The following is a 24,238-nucleotide window of genomic DNA, read 5'->3' as shown; positions in this document are numbered from 1 at the left end:
GATCACAAGGGGGGCCTTTTGTTACACCCCTGGGTCATGCAATTGTATAATTAGATTTTGGACAATACCCTTTAACATAAGATTCAGACTATTTATGGGAGTGACAAGCACCAGTATACCAGAGAAGATATCTACAGCACACCCACATTTGTATGGCTTGAGTTCGTCCAGAAACTTCCCCCTTGTGTCTCGGATGTAATATGACAGACTTTAGTGCCGAGTAATCTTACAGCCCGGTGAGACCACCTCAAGCAGCCATAAGTGTGTCATTTAACATTCTAATGTCTCTGCTTCGCTGCAGAATGTCAGCCTCAAGTAAAATATATGTCCCCCAAATTCAAGGTTCACCGATTGCAGAGACAGATAGGTCAGTTACTCTTAGGGTCTGCTCTGGGCAGCCCTGGAATTTATTCTTTTCTGTGCTGTTCTGGTCTGTATCCTGTATGCTGATTTATACTGGTCTTTATCCTGTTCTGGTCTGTATCTTGTATGCTGGTCTATACTGGTCTGTATCCTGTATGTTGATCAAACTGGTCTGTATCCTGTATGCTGGTCTGTATCCTGTATGCTGGTCTGTATCCTGTATGTTGGTCTGTATCCTGTTCTGGTCTGTATCCTGTATACTGGTCTGTACCCTGTTCTGGTCTGTATCTTGTATGCTGGTCTGTATCCTGTATGCTGGTCTGTATCCTGTTTTGGTCTGTATCTTGTATGCTGATCTTTGGTCTGTAACCTTCTCTAGTTTGTAATCTTTGCTGGTCTGCAACCTGTGCCAATCTGGAACCCATTCCTGTCTGTACCTGTGCGCTGATCTATGCTGGTCTGTAACCTGTCATTGCTGTTTTGCTCCATAACCTGTGGTTTAATAGTCGATTGTTTTTTTCTCTGTTTGCTCTCCCTATTGAATCTCCTGGCTACCACGTGGCATGTCTTAAAGCCTCAGTGTGTTTGCAAGCTCAATGGAATGAGAATCATACCAGGGAATCCAAGCTCTATCTCTCCACAGAGCAGTGCATTCAGTCACTGGTGACCATCACCTGATCACTTATTCTAGTGCCACTGTCTTTTTTATAAGATTCTTGTTTTCAGTATTCACATTTGCTGTCTGTATGGAAATTATATCAACTTATTTATTTTCCTATTTGCTGCCTCAAATAATCCTTGTTCATAGTTATCCGGTCCTGGTCCACATATTGCTGTTAGGTTCTTAGTTTGGGTGTGCTGTTCCATTCTTGGGAATCCCTCCATGCTCAGCCCACTCCTGTTCACCCAATGCCTGTTGGACATATGATCTTCCACAATGGACTCTAGGATTGAGAACAAGAATCCTGGTTGATTTTTCTGGTGTGGCTTCAGGATTCTGAGATCAGCTTGGTTCCTTCACACCCCTCCTGAGGACTGGGACTGGGACTTCCTTGACCTGTATGTCTCTGATCATTCTGTGCCCCCATTGAGCCACTAGGGTAGTCAGTTTGTACAACTAGGACATATATTTAATGTATGTCTGAAACCATGTTTATGTGGTTGTGTGTGATGAATTGTTGCAGCGCAGCTTGTAAATGATACACATTCCTGTCACTGTGTGCTGCTGGTGAAGGGAGTGAATGTTTAAGATGGTGGATGGGGCACCGATCAAGTGGGCTGCTTTGACCTTGATGGTGTCACACTTCTTGAGTGTTGCTGGAGCTGCACTCATCCAGTCAAGTGGAGAGTTTTCCATCACACTCCTGACTCGTACCTTGTAGATGGCTTTGGGGAGTTGGGGGTGAGTTACTCACTGCAGAACTCCCACCTTCTGACCTGCTTTTGTCACCACCGTATGGGTGAGAGTTGCTTGGAGAAGTGCCTTTGTGTAATGTGGCCAAAGGCTTGCCATAGTCATGTGAACTCTGATGTCATCCTTGGTGTATAAAGCCTCGAGAGCAGAAGCCATTCCATCCACCAGTCGGAACATGGTGTCAGATGTGTGAAGCGGAAATTGAGTAGGTTTTGACAGCGAATTATTACAACTTCAGTCTGCAACTTTATAGGGGATATTGGTCACTAAGTGAGTCAGTCTGGCTTTGAATATTCCAGTGCTGGCTGCTATAGAGATGGAAGCAGATTTGAAAATAAATTGGAATAAAAAAAAATAATTTGCAGGATGTGGGCATCACTGGCTAGGCCAGCATTTATTGCCCATCCCTAATTGCCCTTGAGAAGGTGGGGGTGAGCTGCCTTCCTGGACTGCTGCAGTCCCTGTGGTGTAGGTATACTGTTAGGGAGGGAGTTCCAGGATTTGGACCCAGTGACAGTGAAGGAATGGCGATATAGTTCCAAGTCAGAATGGTGAGTGGCTTGGAGGGGAACTTCCAGGTGGTGGTGTTCCCATGTATGTGCTGCCCTTGTCCTTCTAGATGGTAGGGGTCGTGGGTTTGGAAAAAGCCTTGGTGAGCTTCTGCAATTCTTTCAGTCTCGATGGCAAAACTATGAAATTGCCACAAGTTAAACTAGAAACCTGAACAACTAAGATAAGCAACTCTGTTATGCTGGTGAAAAAGTGCTACAAGCTTTATTGCACCCTGGATCTCAGGAACTGAGGAACTGAAAATCCAGTCTTGTGAAATATTGGAGGCTTTGAAAGTAGACCCCCTACTGATGTTACATATGAACTCCACGTGTTCAACACCAGTGCTCAGGAAGAGGGGGAGAACATTGATCAATATGTGACTGTACTGAGATGACTAGCTGAATCTTGTGAGTTTGAGCAACTGAAGAATGATCTGATCAGAGATAGGATTGTCTTAGGGACAAGAGATCCTAGAGTGAGAGCATGTCTGCTAAGAGAGGAGAGATTTACTTTCAAGAAAGCTATTGATTTGTGTAGAAGCTCTGAAGTGGTCAATCATCAGCTGCAGAGTGATGATAGAACTGACCAGGCTTTGCACTCTGCTGAGAGGCAGTTCAGGACTTCCAAGCGCAAAGTAATGGAGAGAAGGAAGAACTATTTGCAGAACGTAGACGTGAATCCAGGATGGTATGTTGCTTCCATGGTGCCAGGGTCCAGGATGTCACTGAATGGCTACAGGGCATTCTAAAGGGGGAGGGCAAACAGACAGAGATTGTGGTACATATTGGCACCAATGACATAGGTAGAAAGAGGGATGAGGTCCTGCAAGTAGAATTTAGGGAGCTCGGAAGCAGAACCTCAAAGGTAGTAATCTCTGGATTATTTCTGGTGCCATGCGCTAGTGAGTATCGGAGGTTAGTCCAGATGAATGCATGGAGAGATGGTGCAGGAGGGAGGGCTTTAGATTTCTGGGACATTGGGTCCATTTCTGGGGGCGGTGGGACCTGTACAAGTTGCATCTGGACCAAAATGGGACCAACATCCTTGCGGGGAGGTTTGCTGGTGCTGTTGGGGAGATGCACGGCCAAAATTATAGAGCAAGTAAGTCTGGAAGGCATAGAAATTATAGGCCAGTTAAGGCACAAGGGAGTTTAGCAAGGTTGGATGGCATTTATTTTGATGCAAGGAGTCTGATGAAATAAGGCAGATGAGTTGGGGGCACAAATTAAAACATGGAAGTATGATGTCATTGCTGTCACAGGGACATGGTTGAAAGAGGGACAGAATTGGCAGCTCAATATTCCAGGATATAAGGTCTTCAAGCGAGACAGGGAAGGAGGTAAAAGAGCAGGGGGTATCGCAATATTGATCAAGGAATCAATTATAGCAATAAGGAGGGATGACATCTCAGGAGGCTCCTCAAATGAAGCCTTTTGGGTGGAACTGAAAAACAAAAAAGCAGCAATCACATTGCTGGGAGTGTACTATAGGCCCCAAAACAGTCAGAGAGAAATAGGAGGGCAGATTTGAAGGCAAATTTCAGAGAAGTGTAAAATTAATAGAGTAGTAATAGTGGGGGATTTCAACTTACTGAACATTAACTGAGTTAGTCGTGGTGTGATAGGTTTAGAGGGAGTGGAATTCTTAAAATGAATCCAGGAGAGCTTTTTAAGCCAGTACTTAGAATGTCCTACAAGAGAGGAGGCGGTGTGCTTAATTTTAGGGAATGAAGCCAGGACTGGTTGAGGTGTCAGTGGGAGAACATTTTGCAGATAGTGATCATAACTCTGTTAGTTTCAAGCTTGTTATGAAAAAGGACAAGGATGGGCCAGAAATCAGAGTTCTAAACTGGGGGAAGGCTGATTTTAATAAGATCAGGTATGAATTGGCCAGAGTGAACTGGGAGCAGCTACTTTTAAGTAAACCTGTGTCAAAGCAGTGGGACTCATTCAGGAAGGAAATAGGGAGAGTACAGGGCCAACATATTCCATTAAAGACAAAGGACGGGACCAACAAATCCAGGGAACCCTGGATGTCGAGGGATATACAGGATTGGATGAAGAGAAAAAGGGAGGCAGATACCGAGGGCTCAAAACAGTGGAAGCCCTAGAGGAGTTTAGAATGTGTAGGGGAGAACTTAAAAAGGAAATTAGGAGAGCAAAAAGGGGGCATGAAAAAACATTGGCAGGTAAAATAAAGGAAAATCCAAAGTTATTTTACAAGTACATTAAGAGTAAGAGGATAAATAGGGAAAGAGTAGGGCCCATTAAGGACCAGTGGTAATTTGTGTGTGGAGCCGGAAGATGATGTGGGGTTCGAAATGAATACTTTGTGTCAGTGTTCACAAGTGAGAGGGACGACGTGGGTATGGAAATCAGGCAGATGGACTGTGATTATAATTAAAGAAATTAACCTAGAAAGGGAGGAGGTTCTAAGTGGTCTGGCAGGCTTAAAAGTAGATAAATCTCCAGGCCTGGATGAAATGTATTCCACACTGTTGAGTGAGGCAAGGGAGGAGACAGGGGGCGCAGGCAATAATTTTTAATACCTCTCTGGCCTCAGGAGAGGTGCCAGAGGACTGTAGGACAGCCAATGTGGTACCGTTATTCAAGAAGGAAGGAAGGGATAAACCAGGGAACTCCAGGCCAGTCAGTCTAACATCAGTGGTGGGGAAACTATTAGAAGCAATTCTGAGGGTCAGAATTAATCTACACTTGGGGAGGCAGGGATTAACCAAGGACATCCAGCATGGTTTTGTCAAGGGGAGATCATGTCTGTCCAATTTGATTGAATTTTTCGAAGAGGTGACCAGGTGTGTAGATGAGGGCAATGCATTTGAAGTAGTCTACTTGGACTTCACCAAGGCTTTTGATAAGGTCCTGCATGGGAGACTGATAACAAAGGTAAGAGCCCATGGGATCTAAGGCAGTTTGGCAAATTGGATTCAGAATTGGCTGAGTGGCAGGAAGCAGAGGGTGATGGTTGAGGGGTGTTTTTGTGACTGGATGCCTGTGTCTAATAGGGTTCCACAAGGATCGCTGTTGGGTCCCTTGCTGTTTATGGTATATATAAACGATTTTGACTTGAATGTAGGAGAGTTGATCAGTGAGTTTGCGGATGACATGAGAATTGGTGGGGTGGTAAATAGTGAGGAGGATAGCCTTAGATTACAGGAGGATATAGATGGGCTGATCAGTTGCAAATGGAATTTAATCCGGATAAGTGTGAGGTGATGCACTTGGGCAGGACAAACAAGGCACAGAAATACACGATGAATTGTAGGACCCTGGGAAGTACCGAGGATCAGAGGGACCTTGGTATGCATGTCCACCGATCCCTTAATGTAGCGGGACAGGTAGATAAGGTGGTTAAGAAGGCATATGGGATACTTGCCTTTATTAGCCAAGGCATAGAATATAAAAGCAGAGAGAATATGCGGGAACTGTATAAAACATCGGTTAGGCCACAGCTAGAGTATTGTGTGCAACTCTGGAATCTGCATTATAGGAAGGATATGATTGCACTAGAGAGAGTGCGGAGGAGATTTACCAGGATTTTGCCTGGGCTGGAGAGTTTTAGTTATGAGGAGAGATTGGATACACTGGGGCTATTTTCCCTGGAGCAGAGGAGATTGATGGGGACATGATTTGAGGTGTATAAAATGATGAGGAGCATAGATAGGGTAGACAGGAAGGAACTTTTCTCCTGATGGAGGGATAAATAACCATGGGGCATAGATTTAAGGTAAGGGGCAGGAGGTTTAGAGGGGATGTGAGGAAGAATTTTTTCAGCCAGAGGGTAGTGGGAATCCGGAACTCACTGACTGAAAGGGTGGTAGAGGTAGAAACCCTCATAACATTTATGAAGTATTTGGATGTGCATTTGCGATGCCATGGCATATAAGGCAATGGGCCTAGTGTTGGAAAATGAGATTAGAATAGTTAAGTACTTGTTTGACTGGTGCAGACTCGATGGGCCGAAGGCCTTTTTCTATGCTGTAGACCTCTATGACTCTATGAGAAGGGCCAGCAGAAAGATCAAGGCCAGGGTACTGGAGGACACCACACCAAAGAAAAGGAAGCGTGTCCAGCATGGGGAAGGCAGTGCTCAATCTGCAAGAAGCTGAATCACTGCAAGCAGGTGTTTTGCTGGAAAGAAGAAAAGCAATCCTATAAAGATTGTTCATGGAGAGATGTTGGACAATGAACCTGATGAATCATTCTACACCCTAGCACTGGTTGGCACCATCATGTCTCAAGGAAAAAGATGGCTTATGACTATTGGAATGATGATTGCAGAAAGAGAGCATCAAATTAATATGAAGTGTCAGATAGACACTGGTGCTACATGCAATATCATGAGCTCCGTCAACTTGTGTGAAGTTGCTCAAGATGGTGACCCAAAAATGAAGCCGTCGAAGGTAAAGTTGAGGCTTTATGATGGAACAATGCTCACACCAAGAGAGCAAGCTAAATTGAGAGCCCAATTCAAGGGAAGAAAGAAGATCTACAGTTCCAGATAGTTGGGTATGAAGCAAAATTTACTCCTTCTAAGCTGAAGCAAGTCAAAAGCTTGGACTGGTAACCGTCCATGTACCAGAAGAGTTTTGCAGTGTTTCGTATGGCACAAAGCCATTGACTGCTGAGCAAATCCTAAAAAATTACACAGATGCTTTCACAGGTCTTGGATATCTTCCTGGTGAATATAATTTTGAAGTAGATGAGAGTGTGAGACCAATTCAGCGTCTTCTGAGGAGAGTTCCAGCTGCCCTTAAGTCCAGCCTGAAAGACAAGATAGAGGAACTTGAAAAGATGGGAGTAATCAGGAAAGTGACAACTCCTACAGACCGGGTTAGAAGTATGGGTAGCAGTGAAACAACACGGAAATATACATCGATCCAAAGGACATCAATAAAGCTTTAAAGAGATCTCACTAGCCCATGCCAACCATTGAAGAAATTTTATTGCAGCTTGCCAAGTCCAAGTTCTTTACTACCCTCGATACGAAGGTTGGATACTGGCAAGTGAAGTTGGATGAAAGCAGCAGTTTCCTGACAATGTCCTGGATGCCATTTGAGAGGTACAGGTGGTTGTGCATGCCATTTGGCTCTGGAAGAGTATCAAGGCAGACAGCATGAGATAGTCAGTGATCTTCCAGGAGTGGAAGCAATTGTGGATGATCTACTCATCTATGGATGTAGGATATAATGGAAGAAGCCATTGCAGGCCATGATCAGAATCTAGTGAGACTGCTGTAGAGAGCTCACCAGATGAACCTGAAGCTGAATAAGAAGAAACTGCAACTGAAGATGACTGAAGTCAAGTATATATGTCATGTACTGACAGCGAAAGGAGTTTGCCCTAACCCTGATAAGGTGAGAACAGTAGCAGAGATGCAGCAACCGACAGGTGTGAAGGTGGTGCAACAATTTGTTGGATTTGTGAACAACCTAGCTAAGTTCTTGCCCAATTTGTCATCAGAGTGTGAACCTCTATGCAAGTTCACAGCAAAGGATGTTCAGTGGGTATTCTGGCAAAGAACAAGCAAGAAGCAGCTTTCCTCGCAGCAAACAACTAGTGGCAGCACACCAGTGCTGAGGTACTATGGTGTTAATGAGGAGGCCACCCTGCAGTGTGATGCCAGCAAGACAGGACTTGGAGAAATCCTCACACAACAAGCACAACCAACTGTGCTTGCATCCAGAGCGTTAGCCCAAATTGCATGATGCTTTGCATAGATTGAGAAAGAGTGCATAACTTTTTTTTATTCATTTATAGGATGTGGGTGTCACTGGCTACGCCAGCATGTATTGCCCATCCCTAATTGCCCTTGAGAAGGTGGTGGTGAGCTGCCTTCTTGAACCACTATCTCTGCTTGTGAGCATTTTAATCATACCTGCGTGGGAGGGACAAAGTGATCTTAGATTCTGACCACAAGCTGCTTCAAAGCATCTTTCTCAAACCACTCTGAAGCGTCTACAAAGATGTTACTTCATTTGCAGGGATATCATTTGGAAGTGAAGTACAAGCAAGGGAAGCGGATATACATCGCCAACATTTTGTCAAGAGCTGCACTCCCTTTGAAGGAAGTTGCTGATGCTAGTTCAGTGTCTGAAATCTTCCAAATTCAATAAGAAGCAACAACTTGACATGCTCTGGAAGTCATCAACCCAGCAAGGACATTAAATATAACAGATAAGCATCTTAGTCAGATCAAGCAACCTATGTAATGAGATGCAACTCTCCAAGTGCTGCAGGAAGTAGTGATGAAAGTAGTGATGGCCGGAAACCATCGAGGATACACCTATTGCTGTAAGAGAGTATTGGCATACAGAGTTGAAGTGATAGCCCGAGATGGCATCTTGTATGAAGGAACGAGAGTCATCATCCCTAAGGAGATGAGGAAAGAGAAGCGCATCCCTGCAAGTCATCAAGGGATCGAGTATAGCCTGAGAAAGGCAAGAGAAATCCTCCACTGGCCAAACATGAGTAATGCGATCAAGTACCACATCAGTCAGTGCAGTGCTTGTAATGAACATCAAGCTAAGCAAGCTCAAGAGCCTCTCATGACTTATGACATCCCAGACAGACCATGAATGAAGCTTGGAGTAGACCTCTTCACTCTCACTGGAACTATCTTGTCACTGTTGACAACTGTTCCGACTGGGAGTTAGACAAGCTGACACCAATGACCACCAGTGATATCGTAGAATGCCTGAAAGCACACTTTAGTCGTTATGGCATTCCTTAGATTACGATGAGCGACAGTGGCCCTCAGTTCACGAGTGAAAAATTCAGGCGCTTCATAAATGACTGGGAAATTGAAAGGCTGAGGCAGCAGTGAAAATTGCCGAAGGAATCATCAAAGAATCGAGTAGATCCAGCACAGATGTGTACAAGGCAATCCTAGAGTGGAGAAACGCACCTACTGTGGGCATGGAAAGTAGTCCAATTCAGTAACTATAATGCCGTGCTGCACCCTAACTATTCTTCCAATTGCTAAAACATGACTGAAGCCAGAAGCCATAATAGCAGGTGAGTGACAAAATCAAAGTGAAATGACAGGAAGCCAAATTTCACTTTGATAAAACTGCAAAGTTGTTGCCAGAGCTGAGAATTGGAGAATGGCTAGAGTGCAGACAGTTAATGGTCTCAAAAAAAGTCAGCTCACTTGGTAACTTGGGACTTGTATGAACAAGTTGTCACCTCGATTGAACATGGTGAAAATGAACAACGGGATACATCATTGTAACTGTAGATATATATATAAACAACTGGAGAAGCTGCTGCTTCACACCAGATAGCAGATGAGGAAGATGTGAATTCACCAACCGCAAAAGGAAATGGGAAGGCCATCAGTCCTAGAGATAAAAACAAAAAACTGCGGATGCTGGAAATCTAAAACAAAAACAGAAATACCTGGAAAAACGCAGCAGGTCTGGCAGCATCGGCGGAGAAGAACAAAGTTGATGTTTTGAGTCCTCATGACCCTTCAACAGAACTAAGTAAAAATAGGAGAGGGGTGAAATATAAACTGGTTTAAGGTGGGGGGGGGGGTGGGGGAGAAGTGGGGGGGGGGGGGGTTGGGGGGGTGGTTGTAGGGACAAGCAAGCAGTGATAGGAGCAGATAACCAAAAGATGTCACAGACAAAAGAACAAAGAGGTGTTGAAGGTGGTGATATTATTTAAAAGAATGTGCTAATTAAGAATGGATAGCAGGACACGCAAGGTACAGATAGCTCTAGTGGTGGTGGGGTGAAATAAGATTAAAAGGGCATAAAAGGTATAGATTTAAAAATAATGGAAATAGGTGGGAAAAGAAAAATCTATATAAATTATTGGAAAAAAACAAAAGGGAGTGGGAAGAAACGGAAAGGGGGTGGGGATGAAGGAGGCAGTTTAAGATCTAAAGTTGTTGAATTCAATATTCAGTCCGGAAGACTGTAAAGTGCCTAGTGGAAGATGAAGTGCTTTTCCTTCAGTTTGCATTGAGCTTCACTGGAACAATGCAGCAAGCCAAGGACAGACATGTGCGCAAGGGAGCAGGGTGGAGTGTTAAAATGGCAAGCGACAGGGAGGTCTGGGTCATTCTTGTGGACAGACTGAAGGTGTTCTGCAAAGCGGTCACCCAGTCTGCGTTTGATCTCTCCAGTGTAGAGGAAACTGCATTGGGAGCAACGAACGCAGTAGACTAAGTTGGGGGAAATGCAAGTGAAATGCTGCTTCACTTGAAAGGAGTGTTTGGGCCCTTGGACGGTGAGGAGGGAGGAAGTGAAGGGGCAGTTGTTGCATATTTTGCATATGCATGGGGAGGTGCCGTAGGTGGGGGTTGAGGAGTAGGGGGTGATGGAGGAGTGGACCAGGGTGTTACAGAGGGAACTATCCCTACGGAATGCCACCGGGAAGGGGTGAACGGAAGATGTGTTTGGTGGTGGCATCATACTGAAGTTGGCCTTCCGGACTGAATATTGAGTTTAACAACTTTAGATCTTGAACTCCCTCCTCCATCCCCACCCCATTTCTGTTTCTTCCCCCTCCCTTTTGTTTTTTTCCAATAATTTATATGGATTTTTCTTTTCCCACCTATTTCCATTATTTTTAAATCTATACCTTTTATGCCCTTTTAGTTTTATTTCACCCCACCCCCACTAGAGCTATCTGTACCTTGCTATCCATTCTTAATTAGCACATTCTTTTAGATAATATCACCACCTTCAACACCTCTTTGTTCTTTTGTCTGTGACATCTTTTGGTTATCTGCTGCTTTCACTGCTTGCTTGTCCCTACAACCAGCCTCCCACTTCTCCCCCCACCAGCAACCCCCCCCCCACCCCACCTTAATCCAGCTTATATTTTACCCCTCTCCTATTTTTACTTAGTTCTGTTGAAAGGTCATGAGGACTTGAAACGTCAACTTTGTTCTTCTCCTCCAATGCTGCCAGACCTGCTGAGTTTTTCCAAGTATTTCTGTTTTTGCATCAGTCCCAGAGGTTGACCATTCAAATAAATGCAACAATTGCCATAGCAACAAACCCGCCATGGCAGCAAAATTCCCCAGGGAGGCGACATCACCCCAGGAATGAGCAGGCACCAGATGAACAGCAAATAACAAATCACATGCATACTATTAGAAGACCTGAATGCTTTAAGGATTATATGTGCAATATGTGTGTAGGGACAGATGGAAGTGGGTCAGTCTAGAATGACCAGTTTTCTGTGCATGTGTGATGATTTTCATTATAGATCATGTATGTGCCTGACATGCAACTTCAAATGATATTGTATGCAGGTTGTTTTCTTAAATGTGTAAAGGGGGATGTTTGGAGAAGTGTCTTTGTGCCATAGGCTTGCCATTGTCATGTGTCCTCTGATGTCATCATTGGTGTATAAAGGCTTGAGAGCAGAAGCCATTTCATCTGCTACTTGAAACAGTCTATGTATGTTTGCGTTTGTATTCATGAATACAAATGAACATTCAAATGACTTGAAGAAAGGGTGATCCATTGGAATAATGACAGGATTAAAATAACACAGATCATGATAATCAAGGCTAATGTGTTATAAGAATTAATTATTCAAAGTAACCACTTCATATGAAGGAAATGATTCAGTGATATGAGCACTGACTGGAACGAAACGTGATTCACTGTAACATCAAACATTTAATCATCCTGCTGTCAGGCATATTTTACACAGTGTGTATATTACATTGTAAAGCTCCTTTTATAAAAATCAGTCTTGAAGGTGACAATTACCCTCAGTGATGTTACTGTACTTCAAATACTCATGTCAAATTTAACAGTTGTTGTAATAGTGGAGGGAAGAACTGTGCTAGTGGAGGAAGAAGCTGAGACAGCAGGGAAGTGGACCATATACTGGCCCTAACCGGCAGCCATTACTGTGGCTGTTGTCTGCATGTGGTCTTAATAAAATGAGAGGATTTTCACCTTCAAAGTAGTCAGAAAGAAATGAAGAGCTGGGATGCAAGATAGTGAAAGGAAAAGTTGCTTATTAAAGTTTCATTGTCACTCAGTAGTTTTTTGTCTACACTTTTCATTTTCTCACATTAAATTAAACTCTTTCAGTGCTGCCACCCCTGTTCCCACCAGGCTGGATCTGGTCAGCTTCACAGAGCTCCTAACCACTGCCCGCCACTTGCCACCAGCAGTAATTTCTAAATCTTAAACTCCAACTTTTTCTCCCCCCAGTCTAATTTCTGTTAATTCTTGGAACATTTTTGCTTAAAGAATGGCCACCATGAATCCAAATCAGAAAAATATCTTGGGAGGACCGAGGCTGTGTGAGAAAGCTGAAGGCATAACACCAGAGACTCTGAGGGCCAGATTTTCCCATTCAAATTTGGGACAGAATGGAGGCAGGATGGCAAAACAAAATGGCTCCGGCAGCCTGCGTGCCAATCTGCCAGCTTCATTCGCAATTCCCACAGATGGGGGAAGAGCGGAGGTAGGGGGCAAAGTGATGTTGCCTACCTCATTGATCAGTAGCATTGAATCATTAGGGAGTTCATCAAGAGCTTGGCTTGAAATGTCCCGAGATTTTTATTGGGGCGGGCAGTGGTTAGGAGCTCTGTGAAGCTGACCAGATCCAGCCTGGTGGGAACAGGGGTGGCAGCACTGAAAGAGTTTTATTTAATGTGAGAAAATGAAAAGTGTAGACAAAAAACCACTGAGTGACAATGAAACTTTAATAGCTAACTTTTCCTTTCACTATCTTGCATCCCTGCTCTTCATTTCGTTCTGGCTACTTTGAAGGTGAAAATCCTCTCATTTTATTAAGACTACATGCCGACAACAGCCACAGTAATGGCTGCCAGTTAGGGCCAGTATATGGTCCACTTCCCTGTTGTCTCACGCCTATTCCCGCTCCCCCAACCACTAATTGGGCAGCAGAGGAGGAGGCGCTGGCATAGTGGTATAGTCATTGACAAGTATTCCAGAGACCCAGGGTAATGCTCTGGGCACCCAGATTCGAATCCCATGGCATATGGTGAAATTTGAATTTAATAAAAAAAATTATAAGCCTGATAATGACTATGAAACCATTGCTGATTGTTGTAAAAACCCATCTGATTCACTAATGTCCTTTAAGGAAGGAAATCTGCCGCCCTCGGTCTGGCCTACATGTGACTCCAGATGAACAGCCCTGTGCCTGAACAAGGGCAGTTAGGGATGGGAAATAAATGCTGGCCTAGTCAGCGATTCTTACATCCAATGAATGAATAAAATAGACCTCTCTATCTCTCTGAAGAGTCATTAAGTCCCTGACCCCGTGAAAATTGCACTTCATGGCAGGCTGGCGATGGAGGTGGCATGGGATTGGTCCCATTGGTCCCCAGTGGGAAAATTCTGCCCTGGGTGTCATTTTAACCAAACTCATTGGGCAAGATTTTGGGCCATCGAGCGGGCGCAGGGGGTGGGCCCAGGAGTGGCCAGGAAACGACCCGCCACCCGCGATCGGCCCCCCCCCCCCACGACTGCGATTTCACATGTGCTGAAAGGCTCAGTGCTGCTGGGGTGGGGGCTGGAGGAGGGTGAGGGCTGACATCTGCGCAATGAAAGCTTCTTGAGGGCAAAGAGCTACCTCAGGCAGCTGAAGAATTTTAAAATCAAAAATAAAGCTTTGGCAATTCCGGAAAAACTGCCCACACATAGGACTCGCTCACGTGTACGTATACATAATAAAAATTCTGTCAAAACATTTTTTAAAAATTAATTTCGGAAACCTAATCCCGCCCGTGGACGAGGTTTCTTCAAAAATCCAAAGGCTGCCTGACCGATTCGCCCACCCGCCAACTGTAAAGTTGGACGGGCAGCAACAATCGCTCTTTTTTTAATACATTAATGGCCTTAATAGGCTTCTTAATTGTTGGTGGATGCGCTGCCAACTCTTGCGCATGCCTGCCGACTGAAATATTGTGCCATATTTTATGCCCGATTGAGTTGAGCGCCCGCCCGTGGGATGTAAAATTCTGTCCATTAGACGGGAATCCCATATGATCCACCTTTACTTCCTGTCCAATATTACTCCTCACTAATTTCAGCGGAGAGTAAAATTGGATGGAGTGTAAAATACACGATGCACCTGATTCCATCAGTTTCCCAGTGAGTGGGTTGTGTTAAAAATGCCTGCTAACCACCTGCACTGATGGCCCCTCAGCCTTATCACACTAGCAGCTTTTAACAAGGCTCTAATGAGAGATCACCATTAATTGAGAGGAAACAGAAAGGTATAGAAAGAAAAAATTGTTGCTCCCGCTGATCAGAGTTCCATTTTTGACTGATCCTTCTGGAAAGGGATTCTGAGGGACTTGCTCACTCTTTAAATAAAGGATTGGTGCCAATGTTGTGATGCAGGAATGTAACCAGAGAACAAAAGTTTGACCTTTCTCATTAGACTTTATGTTTGTAAATACTGGTATAGCACTAGCATCGAGCACCATAATTACTATAGGAAAGCAGGAGAGGTGTACATTGGAAAGAAAGACGATGGACAGAATCTTCTTAGCTGTTGGGGGTCTCGCCTGTCGGCTGGAGAGCCAGCAAGAGACTGGAGCTGCCTCCTTTCAGGAAGACTTGCTGAACCACAAGCCAATCAGGCAGTGGCGAGGCCACAGGTGAGCCTTCCTGGTGGTGGAAGTCCTGCCTAGTGAGAACTGCTGGCCAATCAGAGACTCGCAGCTCTTGTATTCAGCAGCGCCACAGGGGAGGCTGTGGCTACTGCCAGAAGAACACCCCCTGGAGTCCCAGGATCTCAGAGCAGCCCAGGACACTGGTAAGTAGTGTGTAAGGGGGCGGGGGATGGCGTGGGGAGAGGGAGATCGCCAGGGAGGTACCATCTACACGATGCACTGCAGAAACTCGCCAAGGCTTCTTAGTCAGCACCTTCCAAACCCATGACCACTACCACCTAGGACAAGGGCAGCACCTGGAAGTTCCCCTCCAAGCCACTCACCACCCTGACTTGGAAATATATTGCCATTCCTTCACTGTCGCTGGGTCAAAATCCTGGAACTGCCTTCCTAACAGCACAGTGAGTGTACCTACACCACAGGGACTGCAGCGGTTCAAAAAGGCAGCTCACTACCACATTTTCAAGGGTAATTAGGGGTGGGCTGCCAGTGATTCGCACATCCCTTAAATGAATAAAAGAAAAGCAAGGGCAGAGGATGGCTATTAGTGGGCCATCCCCTTCCTGATGCCCAGTCCCTCATTTGGGCACTGATTATCTTTGTTTAAAGGAATCCCCCCACTCCTGAGTTGAGAAGCTGCCTGCTCGATTGTAGCTGTTGTGCACGCCACGTGGTAACAGGCCACCTGCAACTGGGTTAGCACCAGCAGGCTGAGGCCTTTAAGTGGTCATTAATTGACCACTTAAGGGCCTGAATTGGTGGCAGGGTGGGAAGATTGACCATGGGCCTTCCTGTCCAGAACTTAATTCTGGTAGAGGTGGAAAGGTGTCAGTGTTCGGGCATGCCACCTTCTCACCTAATTACATGCCCTTCCCGCCTCCAAGCTCACCACCTGCAGGAGCACAAGATTTCGCCCTACCTGTAGTATTATTAATTCTGACTCCTGTGAGGCCTGAGTCTCCTGGTGCATATCTGATACTAGGTGCGCCAGACCATATCTGTGCAGAATTGCTAGAAGTCCAAAGTAATCAAATGGAAAACATTTCTGCTCTCGAGATTGGGGAGTTTAACTCGGTTGGCTTCATAGAATTACAGAATGGTTACAGCACAGGAGGCGGCAATTTGGCCCACTGAGCCCATGCTTGCTCTCTGCAAAACTCAGTGAGTCCAACGCCTACGCTCTCTCCCCAGAGCCCTACAAATTTCTTTCCCCTCAAGTGTTTATCCATTTTCCTTTTGAAAGCCCCAATTGAATCTGCCTCCACCATCCTTTCAGGCTGTGCATTCCAGATTCTAACCACTCATTGCGGAAAAGAGATTCCTGAGTGAATTGGATGGATACTCACTGGAGTTTAGAAGAATGGAGAATCTATCATTCTGAAGGAGCTTGACAGGGTAGACACTGAGAGGTTGTTTCTCCTGGCTAAGGAGTCTAAAACATAGGGGCACAGTTTCAGGATAAGGGGCTGATCATTTGGGACTGTGATGGGAGACGTTTCTTCACTCAGAGGGTTGTGAACCTTTGGAATTCTCTACCCCAGAGGGTTGTGGATGCTCCATTACTGAGTATATTCAAGGCTGAGATCAATAGATTTTTGATTTCTTGGTTAACCAAGTGTTATGGGGAGCAGTTTGTAAAGTCAGCCCTTCATACAGTTGGAAGAACTCTGTCAATCCTCAGTATGATAAGGCAGGGATTAGGAGGCAGAGGCACAAGTTAGATGTAAGACAGCATTCATAATGAACAGCTACATTACCTCATTCCATATGCTGGTTTCTGAACGTGCATTCCAAATCTAATTAGCAGGTAATTAACTGTACCTTACGCATTATCCCCCATTTCTAAGACTTTTGGATCCTTAAATGTCCCAAGCAAAGTGGACCCATTGTTCTATCATTTGCTTCCCCACCACCTCCGCCACCCCCCCCTTAAGTAAATGAATTGAGTCCTACCAGTTCTGTAACTACCCTTGAGGAGGACTGGTACCCATGGTAATTGACTGTCACTCCCTGCTTTCCTCTTCTCCTCACTGAATATGCATTACTAAGGCCTTTATTTCGACATCCCCTGGCTCCTTGTTCATCCCTCCCTGGCTAAATGATATTTGACATTACATCAGTTTGGAAGCCCTCGACTGCCAATTTCCATCAGTCCACAGGGACCTGCCTATGCCTGAAGGACCTGACTGCTCCTTCAATAGACTTGTTGATAGTGCACGTACAAACACAAAGCCAGAGATGTTTTAAGCTGCTTGGCAGGCTGGACAGGCAGAATCTCAGAATCACAAGAATTGTTACAGCACAGAATGAGGCCATTCAGCCTGTTGTGCCTGTGCCGTCTCTCCGAATGAGCAATGCACTTAGTACCACTCCTCTGCCTTCTCGCCATGGCCCTGCACATTATTCCTTTTCAGATAGTTAATTCCTTCTTGAGTGCCTTGATTGAACCTGCCTCCACCACACTCTCAGGCAGCACATTCCAGATCTTAATGACTCATTGCGTGAAAAAATTTCTCCTCATGCCTTCAATACTTAATATTTTTCATTGTGAAAATGTGAAATATTAGTTAAAACACATTCCATTCAAAGAGAGAAAGGCTGAATGTGTATGCAATTGTGCCTCAGAGTGTCCTGACATTAAATGTTACAGGAACAGTATATTATATTCCTACCTTGTGGTTGCTTTGCCTAGATTGACTTGTGTCCTTCCTCCTTTCAGTTTACATTGTTCGGTAAGAATGTGGATTTGCTGAAAGCTGTGTTCTGACTGTTACAGTTCATTCAAACACCTGATCGGAGGACTGGAAGATGTTTCCAACAAAGCCTACGAAGACGCTGAAGCTAAAGCTAAGTATGTCAATCGTATATCTTCTTGAAGTGCACCTTTGTTATTCCTGTCCTCCGTGGCAGGCCGTTAAACATAACTCATTAGCATAGAGAACAATCCCTTTGTTTCCTGTGATGAGATCGCAAAACTTCTTCGGCAGGATGTAGGTTCACCAAGAGAAATCACAATCATTTACGTACATTCATAGTAAATTAAAATAACCAATGTTCTGTGGCGATTTACCATCTAGAAATATCCATTTGAACTGAGCATGTTTTGGCCAATTCCAAAGGACTGACAAAGTTTGAACACACCTGAATTCAGTGTGCAGTGTATACATAGAATATTACAGCACAAAAGGTGGCCATTCAGCCCATTGTGCCTGTGCTGGCTCTTTCCAATTGCTTCCATTCTCCTGCAATTCCCCCATTGCCCGGCAATTCTTTTCCTTTTAAGAATATATATTCAGTGTTGAAAGTTACAATTGAATGTGTCCCACTAATCTTTCAGGTGATTTTTTTTGTTAAATTACTATTTTTAACATCAGCCTTGGTATATTTGCGGCTATGATTCCTTCTGAGTTTTAGTAATGGAATTGGATTTGTCACTTCAGCCAGAAGAATGAGTGAGAGACCATTGGCGCTGTTGTGATGCTCATCAATAATGCTTATCTGATTTACAATTGAGGAGCTGATTCAATTAATTTAACTTATCATATTTTAATTTATCATGTTTCTGGCCAGCTGACTTTGCCTCTTGCTTTTGGGGATTGTGTTTGCAGCCCTGTGTTTCCAATCTCACTCTGCATAATATTACCGAGAATGAGTTTATTTGGTTCATAGCCAGGCTGTGGTCATATATTTCATATCGTTTGAGCATTCATATTGATTGGATCTCAGTCAATATTTCCAATTGTGCCATAAACACTAGATTTGTTTCACAGAATATTTCAGCAAGTACAAAGAGAGCAGACAAAGTAGACACAGATTGTAATACAAATGAGAAGTTAATGCAATGATGTGCAAAAGACCTGGAAATGAGGACAAACATACAAACGTGTAATAATCATGCGAATTAGGGGCAGGAGTAGGCCTTTTGGCCCCTTGAGCCTGCTCCGCCATTCAATAAGATCATCACTGACCTGATTGTGACCTCAGTGCCATGGTCCCCTTTACCCCGATATCCTTTGACTCCCTTGTTAGACATGAATCTACCTATTTCTTAAAAATATTCAATGACCCTACCTCGATAACTCTCTGAGGAAGAGAGCTCTACAGACTCTCAACCTTCTGAGGGAAGTAAAGGTTCCCCTCATCTCTGAATTAAATGGTAGACTCCTTATTCTTAATCTGTGTCCCATAGTGCTACTCTCTTTCACAAGAGGAAACGTCCTTTCAGCATCCACTCTGTCAAGCCCCCTCAGGATCTTAAATGTTTCAATAAGATCACCCCACATTTTTCTAGAGTCCAATAGAAACTGGCCCAACCCGTCCAACCTTTCCTCATAAGATAACCTCCCCCATCCCAGGAAAAGCCCAACAAAGGACACTTAGGCCAAGATTGATAACCTTAAATTTAGCGTTAGCCCATTTAAGAGTGAAGTCAGGAAGCATTTTATCACACAAAGGGTAGTGGAAATGTGGAACTCCTTCCCCCAAAAGGCTTTGGATGGTAGGGGTCAACTGATGCTTACAGGAATGGGATAGCTAGATTTTTGTTAGGTTAAGGGTATCAAGGCATATGGAGAAAAGGCAGATAAATGGAGATGAGTGCAGATTAGTGATGAACTTATTGAACAGAGCAGAATTGAGGGACTGAATGGCTTACTTCTCTTCTTCTGCAATTAGTGATCACTTTAAATGGCTCAATGCATTTTCTATGTCTGTGCCATTGCTAGAGTTGAGATGCTCCTGTTTGCAAAGCTGATGTATTCGAGGTTATCCTTGTCAGTATTGAAGTCCACATGATTTTAAATTAAATTTGCACCTCTTGAGGCTTTCCCCTGCAGTACCATTCAATTACTGCTGGTGGCACTGCTCTATTACTTGTAAGTGGTAGTGCTGGCAGGTCGGCTATGGCTAGCAGCAGCAACAACTTATATTTATATAGTGCTTAAACTTTGTAAAACATCCCGAGGAGCAATATCAAGCAACTTTTGACACCATAAGGAGATATTAGGACAAGTGGCTTAAAAGCTTGGTCAAAGAGGTAGATTTTAAGGAGCATTTTGAGGAAGAAAAGCGAGGTGGAGAGGTTTTTGGAGGGAATTCCAGAGCTTGGAACTGATGCTCCTGAAGGTATAGCTGCCAGTGGTAGAGCGAAGAAAATCAAGAATGCCTATCAGACCAGAATTGGAGCAAAACTGATATGTCAGAGAGTTGTGGGATAGAGGAGGTTACCAAAATAGATGGGGGCAAGCCCATGGAGGAATTTGAAAACAAGGATGAGATATTGTGGTGTTGTTCAGCCAGGAGCCAATGTAAGTCAACAAGCACAGGGACGGGGTTTGGTGTGTGTTAGAATATGGGCAGTGGAGTTTTGGATGAGCTCATGTTTATGGAAGGGGAGAAGTGGGAGTCTGGCCAGGAGCACCCTGGAATAGCCAAGCTTAAGAGTAAAAAAGTCATGGGTGAGAGCTTCAGCAGAAGATGAGCTGAAGCAGGCATGAAGATATGTCCTGTTATAGAAGCGGAAGCGGGTGTTCTTGGTGATAGAGAGGATATGGGGTGGGAAGCTCATCTCAAGAAAATACCAGACACCAATATTGCAAACAGTCTGGTTCAGCCTCAGTCAATGACCATGGAAAGATGTAGAATCAGAGCTAAGGAACAGAGTTTGGACCAGGGGCTGAAAGCAATGGCTTCAGTCTTCCCAACATTTAATTGGAGGAAATTCCTATTCATCCAGTCCTGGATGTTGGATGAGCCACCTGATAATTCATCAGCAATGGAGGAGTCGAGAGAGGTGGCGATGAGAGGTGTAACTGGGTGTTGTCAGTGTACATATTGAACCTGACACTGTGCTTGTGGATAATCTTGCCTAGGGACAGCAAGTAGCTGAGAAGCTAAGCAAAGATAGATCCTTGGGGAACTGCTGAGGGAACATTGCAGAGCAGAAGGAGAAGCCACTGCAAGCGATTCTGTGGTTACAACAGCATAGATAGAATGGAATTAGGCAAGGGAAGACCCAACCAGGTTTTTCATTGCAGGGAGGCAGGTGATAAACCAGAAAAGCTAAGAAAGAAAAAGAAAAACATGCATTTATCTAGCTCCTTTTGTGACAGTAGGCTATCTGAATGCATCATCTATCTTCCTGTACCTTTCCACCTAATAACTCAGTCTATCTCACTGTAACTTTCTGTATAATCACTGTACCTATTTAATAACCCAATTTCCCACACTGTATCTATTTAATAAGCCAATCTCTCTCACTGTGAACATCTGCTTAATCACATAGTCTATCTCACTGTGCTGTATCTGTTTGTCTAATAGCCCACTGTCATGTTATCATGTTGATAAATCTGTACATGTTATAAACTCTCAAACACCAGAAACCATCTTCAACAAATGTCGAATTTTAAACAGTCAGATACTTTGGCCCAAGGTGACATCCTGCCATACTTTTAAGACATCGTTCCAGGTAGCCACAAGGTAGTGAACACTGAGAAACATATATAATGACAGGTCTGGTTAAGGAGTGAAAGACAAGAGCTAGAGTTTGAGGTGAGGTCTAGACTAACACAGGGAACCATTCTCTCTGTGAAACTGAGTAGAAGTTTATTAATTCTGTCATTAACTATGCCAGACCTTACCTGGACTGGGTCTGTGAAAGCCTAGTATGGTCGGGAACTGAATGCTTTTTTTTAGTTCTGGGCTGCCAGTATTAACATTGTCAGCCCTCAGCCAGACCTGACATTCAAAGTAATGCTCAATTTGCTCTACCCCATCAGTGACCAGGAATTATCTCCAAACTATTCCCACTTCACCACCATAACTTCACTGCAAGTGTGACATACGTCGCCCAAGCAAGTTCTCAGGCATCCCTTGTACCTCCCAACCCACAATGATACTCCCGACTTCTCTTGATGTATTTGACTATATCTTACACTGGGAATTCTTCAGATCCTCAGGGTGAGATGACGCTGTGGGCTTACAGCCTAATAAGAACTGAATTGAAATTGCCACAAAAAAATTGCGACTAACAGTTTAGCTATTAGTCATTCCTGCCTTGATGAATAAATTGCTTACTGAGTTTTCAGATGAGCATCTGTAATGAGTGTAAATGACTTTATAATGATCCCTGAGTCAGGTCTACAAATATTTTGGCTGTTGGGACTGGAATAATGAGATACGAAGGGAGAGACATGATGATTTCAAATTTGTCTCTGGATGTTAGGGCCACTGAGAATTCAGCTTCTCTGTGGAATGTTTAACACGGTGCTTCAGGTAGCTGTTTTATACTGTTGCTGCCTTATGACTGTTGAACGGTTTTCAGGCTTTGCTGCAGTAATTAGCTGAATACATTTTGGCTGCATTCATGAAGTTGGATATCCAGCATCAGTCATAACGATGATTATTATTACCATTACTGTTTGAGTGGCAGCAAACGTAAGAACTCCAGTAGCGAGCGTAATGAAATTAAGTCTGAGCTGGAGCTATTGTAGTGATCCTCAACTTAGTATCATGTCCCCCTTGGACAAATCTGGCAGCATTTATTTAGCCTGGTCACAGATAGCCTTCTCCAGAATGTACTCGCTCAACCTCTCGATGCAGGAAAAAGAGCTTTTTTGCATCTGTGCAGTCAAAATCTGTGATAGTTCTAGAAATTTAAATGGTGATTATGAATCAGTTTCCAGTCAGAGCCTTGCCCGAATCTGGGGAAGTGTTTTCAAAACACGGGCTGATTTTCCCAGTGATGACTCCCACCACTGGGGTGAAAGCGGGACCTGGCATGCGGTCCGACCCTGGGGCAGCCAATTGACAAGTGGCCACTGGGATTGCTGTCTAAGTGAAGACGACTGCCCATCTTCGGAGCTGCCAGTCCAATCAGAGGGCCAGCAGCCTCAGCAACACCACTCGCTCATGGTGGGTATTGCTGAGGCTGCAACACGATGGAGAGGGTGCCTTCATGCCGAGGTGCCCTCAAGGATCAGGTATGTTAATTTTAAGCTGCTGGGGGCAAGCATACAAGCCCCAGCCATCGCAGTGGTAGAAGGGGTCATATTGCAGTGGTAGTGCCATTGCCATAGGGAAATGCCCATTGCCACTGGGCGGTTTACCTGGGAGCAGGCCCTCCAAATGTGGGCCAAATGCTGGTGGAGACAGGGAGTTGCTCTTATTTGAGCAATTAATTGCCTCAATTGGCTGACTGGCAGGCGGCCACAGTGCCAAGGTTCCAGCCGCTGGTGAAATGGCAGCGGGAAGATGCCAGACTCCCCTTCTGACACCCTCCTTACAAACCCACCTGCCTCCCAGCCCATCTCCAATGGGCCAGGAAAACTCAGCCCCGTGTTACACAGGGAGGGGGTGTAATACTGAGATTGGTAGGGTCAAAGAAGCTTGTCTTTGAGACATGGAATCATTCCACTGTATAAAAATCAATGTCTCCTGTTTATCTGTAATATGTAATGGGACCAGTTTGCCGTATCAACGATGAAGTGTCATTTGGTTTTTGCACAGCATCCTTGATATGCCTCAGTGCACTTGACTGGATGGTTCACACCAGCCAACATCAAACATTCTAAAATCCTGACTGTTTCTAAAGCTGGATGGAACAGCACTGTAGAAGAATGCTCATAAGAAAAAAGTTGCATTTATAGAACAACCCATCGAATCCTCAGGGTATCCCAAGGTGCATGAGGACCGAAGGATTAATTTCTGTCATATTGTCACTGCAGGCCAAAGGCATCTGTCAATTTGCTCATAACTCCTCACTGATAGAAACTGAATGAAAGAACAGAAAGAGCTTGCATTTAGATAGCACCTTTCATGACCTCAGGACATCCCAAAGCCTTCAAAGTCAACAAGTCACTTTCTAATGTAGGAAGTGGTCAAGCGAATTTGCACACAGCAAGATCCCACAAACCACGATGGGAAACACGACTAGATAATTCATTTTACTGACATTGGTTAAGGGTTAAAAGGGACAGCTCCGCTGCTTTTCTTCAAATCATCCGATGGGGTCTTTTATGTCCACTTGAAAGAACAGATGAATAACCAGATAATCTGGTTTTGGTGGTGTTAATTGGAGGAGGAGGATTGGACAGGGCATTGGTAGGTTGTGGTAGTGTAGCAGCAATCTGCATAAGGGCATCTCCTCTGCTCATCCCTCCACACCTCGTCCTGCATTTTCCTCTTCAGTTGCTCATAAGAGCCTCCTATTTGCAATTTCATTGAGCAGTATGATGAGGTGGTTTCCCCTTGCCTTCCTCCGGT

General features: G+C 44.4%; 1 protein-coding gene across 2 annotated transcripts in view; it reads left to right on the top strand.

The window, feature by feature from the left end:
* The window catches only part of prkg1b (protein kinase cGMP-dependent 1b), an 809,007-nt gene that overhangs the window by 659,390 nt on the left and 125,379 nt on the right, over positions 1 to 24,238 (top strand). For both annotated transcript variants that reach the window (XM_041209924.1, XM_041209923.1), the window contains exon 9: positions 17,754 to 17,828. In XM_041209924.1, the coding sequence (XP_041065858.1) occupies positions 17,754 to 17,828 (75 nt within the window). The remainder of the gene's footprint in view (positions 1 to 17,753; positions 17,829 to 24,238) is intronic.

The sequence above is a fragment of the Carcharodon carcharias genome, chromosome 17, assembly GCF_017639515.1.
Source record: "Carcharodon carcharias isolate sCarCar2 chromosome 17, sCarCar2.pri, whole genome shotgun sequence".
Classification (NCBI taxonomy): domain Eukaryota; kingdom Metazoa; phylum Chordata; class Chondrichthyes; order Lamniformes; family Lamnidae; genus Carcharodon; species Carcharodon carcharias.
Note: the sequence above shows the minus strand (reverse complement) of the source record. Positions and strands in the feature narration are given on the sequence as shown.